Source organism: Somniosus microcephalus, unplaced genomic scaffold (genome assembly GCF_052327205.1).
Source record: "Somniosus microcephalus isolate GS21.2 unplaced genomic scaffold, FLI_Smic_1.0 scaffold672, whole genome shotgun sequence".
NCBI classification, from domain to species: domain Eukaryota; kingdom Metazoa; phylum Chordata; class Chondrichthyes; order Squaliformes; family Somniosidae; genus Somniosus; species Somniosus microcephalus.
Window position 1 is genome coordinate 94,519 of NW_028225859.1, and position 10,766 is coordinate 105,284.

At 44.2% G+C, this 10,766-nt stretch overlaps 1 protein-coding gene across 3 annotated transcripts; it reads left to right on the forward strand.

Moving 5' to 3' along the window:
- The first annotated feature begins 277 nt into the window (after window positions 1-277).
- Window positions 278-9,816, forward strand: LOC147081216 (ferritin heavy chain B-like). 3 transcript variants are annotated; one of them, XM_085980901.1, is made up of 4 exons: window positions 278-467; window positions 1,811-1,957; window positions 2,356-2,481; window positions 2,831-3,150. In XM_085980901.1, the coding sequence occupies exons 1-4, from the start codon at window positions 366-368 to the stop codon at window positions 2,981-2,983; spliced, it is 528 nt and encodes a 175-aa protein (XP_085837027.1). In that variant the 5' UTR covers window positions 278-365; the 3' UTR covers window positions 2,984-3,150. The 3 variants fall into 3 exon arrangements, with proteins under 3 accessions (XP_085837027.1, XP_085837026.1, XP_085837025.1); XM_085980900.1 differs by lacking the exons at window positions 1,811-1,957; window positions 2,356-2,481; window positions 2,831-3,150 and adding exons at window positions 8,670-8,816; window positions 9,058-9,183; window positions 9,571-9,816 and having other exon boundaries at window positions 293-467; XM_085980899.1 differs by lacking the exons at window positions 278-467; window positions 1,811-1,957; window positions 2,356-2,481; window positions 2,831-3,150 and adding exons at window positions 7,422-7,582; window positions 8,670-8,816; window positions 9,058-9,183; window positions 9,571-9,816.
- Window positions 9,817-10,766: the final 950 nt, after the last annotated feature.

A 10,766-nucleotide genomic window follows, 5' to 3' on the forward strand; every position in this document is an offset into this window, starting at 1 on the left:
GATCCTCTTTTTTGTGAACCCATAAATTTAGACAAATAAAAACTGTAAATAACCTATAAAACTGTAAATAAACCAATAAAACTCCAAATAAACCTTAATAATCAAATTAAAATTTGGTTCTCCAGCCCAATTATGCACTCAAAGTTCTGATTGGCTCTGGGAGTCATCTCCCCTCCTCCCTTTACTTGATTGGTGCTCTGAGAGAGGCTGCCACTTCTGATTGGGTATTGAGGAATGTCACTCATCATCTAGGCGGCCACGCCCTGGATTATCCAGCGGTATAAATAGTAGGAGTTTGGGGGGTTGGTTAAATTCCAGCTTCTTACTTCAACAAAGTTTAGATTTAGCAAAAAATAATAATTAGGATGGCTTCTCAAGTGTGTCAGAACTACCACAAGGACTGTGAGGATGCTGTCAACAAGCAGATCAACATGGAGCTCTATTCCTCCTATGTTTATCTCTCCATGGTGAGTCTTGTATTTCTGACCACTTCACAATGGAGACTATGTAATGTTACTTTACTAAATTCTGTGCTGTGTCTAGCCCACCCCTCAATCTATGCACAGTAAATTCATTTTTTAAAGCTAAAATATAATGCAATTTATCATTTTGTGTGTCCATTAACAAACTGCCTCTCTGGTCCTTGCAGTAACTGAACCATATTCTGAGTATCTTAATGACTCTCTTTCCTGGGCTCTTGAGTGTGTTGTTGAAGTTTATATTTGAATGCAGAGTGTATTCCAATGTGTGGAAATCAGAATTGTTATCCTCACTTCTACATCACTCCATGGCCTTTCCCTACTTTGCTTTTGCAATAAAGGGATGTAATCTTAAAATTAGAAATAGCCCTTTTTAGGAGGGAAGTCAGGAGGCACTTTTTCACAAGGGTGGTGGAGATCCGGAACACTTTTTTTTTTTTTTTTTTTTTTTTCTTTACCTGCTTTTCCCCCCAGCTGTGGATGCTGGGACAATTGGAGCTTTCAAGACAGATGCTTTTCTTGGGTAAGTGCCTCAAGGGGGATGGAGTAAAGCTACAGGTCAGCCATGATCAAATTGAATGGTGGAGCAGGCTCGAGTGGCTGAATGGCCCACTCCTGTTCCTAATATTAACCTTAGTTTTAACTCTCAGTTTGTGCCCTTCTGTCTTTTCGCTAACTCCCTTTGCCGTACTGGTGGTAAATCCGTCAGCCACTTTGACCCTACTCGGGAACTCTCCCTTAACTCCTCTGCTTTCCTACTTCTTGACCTTGACCAAGCACTTCAAATTCTGAAGGTTTATGAACCTTTATTCCTTGGTATGTGGTTCTCCTCTGAAATGCCTTGATTAGTGTTGAAGGTGCCAAATTAATGCTGCTTGTGGTAATTTTAGTTCCATGGGATGAATGTAGCCAGTAAGATTCAGACTAGTTTCTCCTCTTTGATGTACTACATGAATTGTGTACTGTGACTAGACTCTACTTTAATGGGTTTGTTTCTAGTGCCCCTTGGCAATAGATCTGGGCCAATATTTGCAAGTTACTATTTAATCTGCTCCCACCATCCTTTCAGGCAGTGCATGCACTTGAGTTTCTTCCTGTAGCCTCTGGTTCTTTTGCCATTTCCATTGGCCAGTTTCCCTATTGCTAGGGGTAAGATTGTCCACTTGCTACCAGGTTAGTGAAGTAAGTAGGCCGGTGCTAGTTTCCATGTACCACAAGTTCAGTGAGAATTGAACCCTTTGAATTAAAGCAAAATCCAGGTTGGCTTTATGTACAATACCCATGATAGATCTGCCATGGGATACCCAACGACTTTTCTGATCTCTCCATAGTCCTTCTACTTTGACCGGGATGATGTTGCCCTGCGTCACTTTGCCGAGTTCTTCAAGGAGCAGTCGCACGAGGAACGGGAGCACGCTGAGAAACTGATGAAATTCCAGAATCGGCGTGGAGGCCGAATCATCTTGGAGGACATCAAGGTTTGGCTCAATAAATGAGTGACCTTCTGTCTGGGTCCCCGTAGACTGATTGTTTCAAATACTTTCTAAAGCCATTGGTTCCAATTTATAACAAACAGGCCATTTGGCCAAGTGGGTCTATGACAGAGTTTATACTCCACGAGCCACCCCCCACTGTGCTTCATCTAGCCCTATCTGCATATCCTTCTATACACCTCTCCCTAGTACTTATCTAGCTTCCCCTTAACTACATCTGTTATTTGACTCCAGTAGTTGTGTTGGCTTAATGCTGCAGTTCTATTTTCTTCCAACACATTGGTTCATGGTAACATTAGATATTTGCACCCCTAATTTCCTTCAATACTTTGTTTGTTTGTTTATTCCATTGTACAGTGAATTGTCTGAATTTCCCTTTCCAGAAACCAGAGCAGGATGAGTGGAGCAATGGTCTGGAGGCGATGCAGAGAGCTCTGCAGCTGGAGAAGAATGTCAACCAGAGTCTGCTGGATCTGCACAAACTCGCCACTGTTAGGACTGACCCTCATGTAAGTTCTTGAAGCTGTAATGTGGGCATTTGTTAAGTTGGAGGTGGTGGTAGTACCGTGAGCCTATTCAAAAGATCTTCATGCCCAATAGCTTTGTGTTGGTGCCTTTTAGGTTTTTGAGTGGTGGGAGGTTGGCCTACTGTGGACATTGACCAGTGAATGTGTCCCAGTGATTTTAGGATCTATGCCCCTATTCTGCAGGAAGTTTAATCTAATGATGCAGTAATTCCATTAATCTCAATTGCACCACAACACTATCCTGCAGTCCAAGTGGATTGAACTCTTTTGGGAAGCTAGGATGTTCCTTCAAATCTGCTGCTGGACATAACTAGTTTCCCTCTTTTTCCAGTTGTGTGACTTCCTGGAGACCCACTACTTGGATGAGCAAGTGAAGATGATCAAGAAGCTTGGAGATCACATCACCAACTTGAAGAGACTGGGAGCCCCTGAGAATGGCATGGGGGAGTACCTGTTTGACAAGCACACCCTGGGGGAAGAGTGACTGCAGGGATGAAGCCTATTGTGTTTAGTACTTGTATTTATAATTGTGTGCGAGATGCCTGTCCTGTAGGGAATGATGGCTTGTGACTTTGTGCAAGAGCTGAGAGACCTGGGCTCTTAATGTGAAATGTCACTAACTGTAAATAAACTGTTCTATATTTGACTGGATTTTGTCTCCTTGTAAATTTTAGTGGTTTTTGTTCCAGTTAACATAACTTGGTTACACTTCCAGTATTACACTGGGCTGTGCAGCAGTGTTGTCATGGGATTTGGTCATAGAATGGTTACAGCACAAGAGGCCATTCGGCCTGTCGAGCCCATGCTGGCTCTCTGCAGGAGCACTTTGGCTAGTACTATACCCTACCCTTTCTGTGGAGCCCTGCCATTTTATCCTTCAGGTACTTGTCTAATTCCCTTTTGGAAACAGAGATTGAGTCTGCCACCATCACCCTCAGGCAGTGCATTCCACATCCTAACCACTCGCTGCGTTCAGTTTTTCCTCATGTTGTCTTTGGGCCCCCTTCCAATCGCCTTAAATCTGTGTCCTCTGGTTCTCGACCCTCCCACCAATGGGAACAGTTCTATTTATTATTTTGGCAGGGTAATTTTGATCTATTTAACTTTGATATTCTATGTATTTCTAAGAAATTTGTCGATCTTGTGTTGCAAGCAAACTGCAATGCTGTAATACAACAGCTTAATGTACAAAGGTGTGTTGAGCCAAATGAGCTAATGGGACCAGGGACCCCTGAAGCTTGGTAAGAAGTAGGTTTTAGAGTCTTAAAGGAGGCAGAGGTTTAGGGAGGGTATTCCAAAGCTTGGGCTCTAGGCAGTTAAATAGAAGTACTTGCTGCCATGGTGATGAATATTCCCCCTGCCCTTGAGAGCTTGGAGAGTTATAATTTAGCCATTACAATGAAATACAAGTTATAATAAACACAAGGATGATTTGCTGTGACTGTGTTCTGTCATTTCAGTCCAATGAAGCGAAAGCTCTGGTTTTGCATTTTCTAAGAATTATATTTTCCCTGGGGAAGAGCAGTTTGTATTCAGTAAACTGCTACAGATCCCCATCAGTCATTAGCGGGGGTAACTCCGTTAACAAACTCACCACTGCTGCTATAGCCTTTCTGGGCAGAGAAACAAATAACTGCTGCACAGACCAGCAATGTTGGAGCTCACTGAGCTCGTGATAAGGGGATTACAATTGATGTGGTGGTGGAGGAGAATCAACAATTGCCATATCGGCTTGCTATCCACATAACATAATTAGAAGCAGGAGTAGGCCATGCGGCCTTTGAGCCTGCTCCACCATTCAATAAAATCATGGCTGATCTTCAATCTCACCTCTACTTTCCAGCCCGATCTCCATATCCCTTGATCACACTACAATCTAAAAATCTATCTGAGCCTTGAATATAGTTAATAGTTCAGCATCCACAGCCCTTTGGGGTAGAGAATTTGAAAATATCTTACTGGGAAACTGTGAGTACCCTACTGAGCTTTGTTCTGGGACCACTCTCCTTCCCCCTCCCCCACCATGTTTGACTAACCTGCCAACACTCATGGTCTTGGGTAAGGTATTGGAGGACGAGGAATACGTGCGGAACTGTATTCCCACAAAATATAATCCTTCCGGAAGGAGTAAATGTATTTCATTAAATGCACAAAGTGAAACCCCCAAGTTAAATAGATACTTCTCCTGAAACTCTCTTCCCCCTCCCTGCCTGTTCCATCAATGTATAAACCCAATACCGGCAGCTCCTCCATAAATGTATTGATTGGTATTCAGGCCCATTGTGCAGTTCATACCAAATAGCAATCATCCTTTCCAAATCCGACTGCATCTCCATTTGTGTCCTTCACCCCCAGGAATGGATTCATCCATTGATGATGCTGCAGCTGCAACACGCCAGTGTTTACAAGCTAATTTAGGAACTTAGCTGAGAACTGCAGCGGGTGCAATGAAATTGCCATCTTCAGCCATTCCACGTTGATGTCTTTGCATCTCTCGGAGGCATTTCTGGGGTATCTGAGTCCCCACATTTCACACGATAATGAGCCGCAATTCTACGAGTCGGGATGGGTTTGCGTGCTGACGGGTTTCATGGCTTCATGTTTCAGACAAAACAAAGTCTTCAGCTCACTCGATGTGAAAAACTTTACAGGCGCCCGTGTTTTAAGAATTACATCGAATTTACAGCACAGAAACTGGCCATTCGGCCCGACTGCTCCGTGCCGGTGTTTATGCTCCACACGAGCCTCCTCCCGCCCTTCTTCATCTAATCCGATCAGCATATCCTTCTATTCCCTTCTTTCCAAACTTCCCCTTAAATGCATCTCTGCTCTTCGCCTCAACTACTCCTATGTGGTAGCGAGTTCCACGTTCTCACCACTGAAGAAGTTGCTCCTGAATCCCCTGTTAGATTTATTAGTGACTATCTTATATTTATGGCCCTCAGTTCTGGACTCCCCCACAAGTGAAAGCATTTTCTTTCCATCTACCTTATCAAAACACCTTCATAATTTTAAAGACCTCCATTAGGTCACCCTTCAGCCTTCTTATTTCTAGAGAAAAGAGCCCCAGCTTGTTCAGTCATTCCTGATCGATATAACCTCTCAGTTCTGCTATCATTCTTGTAAATCAAATGTGCACCTTCTCCAGTGCCTCTATATCCTTTTTGTAATATTCTCCTTAGAGCAGAAAAGGCTAAGAGGAGATTTGATAGAGGCGTTTAAAATCATGAAGGGTTTCGATAGAGTAAATAAAGAGAAACTGTTTCCAATGGCTGAAGGGTCGATAACCAGAGGACACAGATTTAAGATGATTAGCAAAAGAACCAGAGGCGACAGGAGGAAAAACGTTGTTACACAAGGAGTGGTTAGGATTGGGAATGCGCTGCCTGATGGGGCGGTGGATACAGATTCAATAGTGGCCTTCAAAAGGGAATTGGATAAATACTTGAAGTAGAAAAAAGTTCCAGGTTCCTGGGGAAAGAGCGGGGGAGTGGGACTAACTGGATTGCTCTTTGAACGAGCCGGGACAGACTCGATGGGCCGAATGGCCTCCTTCTGTGCTGCACTATTCTATGATTCTATGGAGACCAGAACCGTGCACCGTACTCCAAGTGTAGTCTAACCGAGGTTCTATACCAATTTAACACGTTGAACTCGGGTGCGGTTCGGCTGCAAGCACTCCCCGCACTGAGCTCAGAACGACACTAATGGTAACTGTTTGCATCTCACAAAATCTATGAGGTCGACGTTCACCCCGCTCCGTGCCGATACATTTCCTACAGTCTGACTACAAAGAAGCACAGCCCTGGTAGCAGCTCCCCGAGTGACGGGCTAGAAAATACACAGAGAAACATAGAAGATTGGAGCATCAGTCGGCCATTCGGCAACTCGAGCCTGTTCAGCCATTTAATGAGATCGTGGCTGATCATCCAAATTCAGTACCCTGTCCCTGCTTTCTCCCCATATCCCTTGATCCCTTTAGCCTCAAGAAATATATTCAAATCCTTCTTGAATATATTTAATGAATTTTCCTCAACTGCCCTGTGTGGCAGAGAATGTCACAGGTTCACCACTCTCTGGGTGAAGAAATTCCTCCTCATCTCAGTCCTAAATGGCTTCCCACTTATCCTTAGGCTGTGACCCCTGGTTCTGGACTCCCCGCCATCGGGAACTTGCCTGTTTTTTCTGGAAGAGAAATTTCTGTCTTTACATCCGAAGGGATTGTGTGATGGGGAGAAATATTTAATGGAATGTCAAGCCTCATGGGTCCCGGTTCTACAGAATCTGAAAATGTGAAATGAATAATACTCTGGTGTATGTTCCATAACACACAAAGATGTTTCCAATCAATTTATTCCATTTTTAGAATATTAATTCACGGGATGTGGGCGTCGCTGTCAACGGCCAGAATGTATTGCTCGGCGCGAGTCGCACTGGAGAAGGTGGGGGTGAGCTGCCTTCTTGAACTCCGTGCGGTGAAGGTACTCCCACAATGCTGTTAGGCAGTGAGTTCCAGGATTTTGACCCAGCGACGATGAAGGAACGATTGTAGGAAAATTCATCGATAGCGAAGGATGATTCTCAGCACCTTGAGCTTTTGAAAAGCAGCAAATTGTCATTTAATTCAAATGAGAGCATCAAACAACGAGAGACTTTCCGATTTGAAGAAGGTCAAGGAACCCAAAAGCAGTGACATCACCGAGATGATCTCCCAAACCTGCCGGTTTTCCATAGCTCTGATTGGCTCTGGGTCTCCCCCCCTCCTCCCCCACACCCCCTCTCCTTTGTTAATTGGTGCCTGGATTCAGGAAAGATTCCTGATTGGCTCTCAGGGATTGTCAATCGTCATTGGTGATGTCATTCCTTGTTTGAATGCAGGCTGTCCCAGTAGTATAAATACAAGAGCTTGAGTTAGAAAGGGTTAGTTTTTGAACTTTCTAGGTGCTAGTGAGCAGTAATAGTATAACAGGAAATAGTGAAGATGGCCTCCCAAGTACGTCAGAACTACCACAAGGACTGTGAGGATGCTGTCAACAAGCAAATTAACATGGAGCTCTATTCCTCCTATGTTTATCTTTCCATGGTGAGTCTTGTATTCCTTGTTGCTGTATTCTTAAAAGCTGGACATTCTGTAGTTCCATGAACTGGCTTTCAACTATATTTCTCTTGACTTCCTTACCTGGGGAAGCAATGTTTGAGCAGTGAGTACTTCAGGGTGAGCTTGTTGTGTTGATGGCCTGCTCCTTGTAGCAGCTGCACTCTGTTGAGCAGGTTTAATATATGGAACTAGCTCAGCTGCTGCCTGAGTTTGTAACAGAAGAGCACAAACCTGGTCAAGTGACTGTTGGTGCTTGTTGATATGAAACAAAGTTCAGTTTCAGTGGGGTGACTGTAGTGAGTGACATGATGGCAGGTCCTCACTAGCTTTCTTTTTAACTGGAAGTGAAGTTCTGGGAATCCTGGTGTTGAAGCCTTGTTCACTGTGCCTAGATCTCTTTGGCTACAAGGCACTTTGGGAGGTAGTCAATGAAGCCACCTGTTATGTGGGAAATGCAGCAGCCAATTTGTGCACAGTAAGCTTGCACAAACAATGAGACTCATCAGATCATCTGTTTTGGTTGAGGGATAAATATTGGCCTGGGAATCTGGAGAGAACTCCCCTGTTCTCTGAAGTAGTGCCTTGAGATCTTTCACATCCACCTGAGGACAGACAGGGCCTCTGTTTAACATCTCATCTGAATGACAGGAAATAGAGGAGGGACTACTTATCCAGCAGTAGAGTTTAGTTTGACTGGTCATGAAATATAATCCTGAACTGTAGTTTATAGTTTTTATTTGTTGGTTGACTGTTTCATCCTGGTTCTTGGGAGGAGAAGCTGGCCAACATGTTCAGATTAGTGAAGTGAATTGCATTTTGCTAGTTAACCAATGGTATCTTCAGGATCAAGGGAGAAGCCAGGGACCGGGTACTTGTTTGGATGATCAGCCATGATCTCACTAAACGTTGGAACAGGCTCAAGGGGCCGAATGGCCTACTACTGCTCCTATCTTCTATGGTTCTATCTATTTTTGCAAGATTAAGAACTCACTAGCTAACTAGGAGTAAATATAATCTTGCATTGTATATGAAGATCTAGGTCTGCTGAAGCTGTTTAAAATTCTCTCCACAGTCCTATTACTTTGACCGGGATGATGTTGCCCTGCGTCACTTTGCCGAGTTCCTCAAGGAGCAGTCACATGAGAAACACGAGGATGCTGAGAAATTGATGAAATTCCAGAATCGGCGTGGAGGCCGAATCATCTTGGAGGACATCAAGGTTGGATTCAATAAATGAGTGGCCTTCTGTTGGGATCCCCTTGTTTCCAATACTTTCTAAAGCAATTGGTTCCAATTTGATTCCATGGTTCTGGTGGCTTAATGCAGTAATTCTATATTCCTGTGACACATTGGTTCATGGTAACATGGAATTCTGGCTGCATTTCACCCCTGTTTTCCTTGTGCTGTCTTGTGTATTTTTGTTTAATTCATTGTAAGTGAACTGTGACTTTCCCCTTCAGAAACCAGAGCAGGATGAGTGGAGCAATGGTCTGGAGGCGATGCAGAGAGCTCTACAGATGGAGAAGAATGTCAACCAGAGTCTGCTGGATCTGCACAAACTCTCCACTGGGCACACCGACCCTCATGTAAGTTCTTAATGTGGGTTTTTGGGTGTGTTGGAGGTGGTGGAACCTTGCTGTCCTTGAGCCTATTCAATATTCCCCATGCCCAATTGCTTTGTGTTGGTGTCTCTCTCCTGGGTCCTTAAGTGGGTTGGGGAGAGGACTGGACAGTTGGCCTAATGTGGACATTGAGAATAAAGCTGTTGGTGTTCTTAGCATCTATTGTACAGGAATTACTGGTTCATTGGAGCAAATTTACATCATCTCAATTACACCACTTGACTATCCTCCAGTCCAAGAGGATTAAAATCCCAACTCTAGGGTTGGGGGAGTGGTTGGGGGGGAGATCATGTTCCTTGATATCTGCTACTGGCCATAACTAGTTTCACCTTTTTTGTTTCTTTCTTTCAGTTGTGTGACTTCCTGGAGACCCACTACTTGGATGAGCAAGTGAAGATGATCAAGAAGCTTGGAGATCACATCACCAACTTGAAGAGACTGGGAGCCCCTGAGAATGGCATAGGAGAGTACCTGTTTGACAAGCACAGCCTGGGGGAGAGTGACTGAAGCTTATTGTGTTCAGTACTTGTGTTTATATAATTGTGGGGGAGACCCTGTCCTTCAGGGATGGGTTGTGTGACTTTTTGTACAAAGAGCTGTGAGACTGTCACTAACTATAAATAAACTGTTCAACATTGGACTGGATTTTGTCTCCTTGTAAATTTGAGTGGTTGCTTATTTTCTGATTAACATTTGGTTGTCTTCAGACAAGAGCTACACTGGGCTGTGTTTACACAGAATGCGAGAGGTTGCAGCCCCTCTTTCATTATTTGAATTGGCTGCTCAATTTTTGGCTGCACTTCAGTCCCACGCTCTTGATCTTCGGTCACCCGGTGCGGAGGGAGCAGGCAGATTGGAGCACCTCCTCGTAGGACTGTTCCTGGGCCTTCCCAAAAAGGCCATTAACTGGTCCAAGCAGCGGGCGGTCGAGGGAGTTCTTCGGCTCACCTGCCTTCCTCTCTTCTGTGGCCATGTTTGTGCCCGGTTCTCCCTGGAGATGGAGCACGTGGTGTCTGCCAGCGCGCTCGAGCCCTTCCATGACCGGTAGGGACTGGAGTGCATCATCACGCCCAACAACCAAATTTTAATTAAGTTTCATTTGATGTTTTAAGTTGCAGACAATTTGTTTAAACACCCAATCTAGTCTAGCGGCATTGTCCTAATTCAAATCGGAGTTCCAACTGGCCTTTATGCGATTCCTTTCTTGAAGAAAATTTGTGGGGGGGGGGGGGGAGATGAATACTCTCTTCATGGAGTCCCATTGGCCTAGAACCACACTGGACTAGGTTCCAACTGCCAAAGCTGCCACTTCTAAGCCTAATGGAGAGTTGGAGAATAGAGCAAGGTAACTGCAGGATAACCAATTAGAGACTTGGTCACAGTGTTAGAGCTTTGAGTTTTGACCTACCTTGGGTGAAAATCCAAGGTTATTCTCAACATGCCTGTATCATATGAACACGTGTCAGTCCACCAGTCCCACTTTTCCTTACTTCATCTTTAATTCAATAGTATTCCACCTTTGATGCACTTTCTTAGCCTGTTCTTTG

What these genes read in the sequence shown, in the direction of transcription:
- LOC147081216 (XM_085980900.1), top strand. Translation starts at nt 366, where the DNA reads ATGGCTTCTCAAGTGTGTCAGAACTACCACAAGGACTGTGAGGATGCT. An exon ending in CCTATGTTTATCTCTCCATG is followed by an intron (nt 468 to 8,669) that starts GTGAGTCTTGTA and finishes TTCTCTCCACAG; the next exon opens with TCCTATTACTTTGACCGGGA. An exon ending in CTGGGCACACCGACCCTCAT is followed by an intron (nt 9,184 to 9,570) that starts GTAAGTTCTTAA and finishes TCTTTCTTTCAG; the next exon opens with TTGTGTGACTTCCTGGAGAC.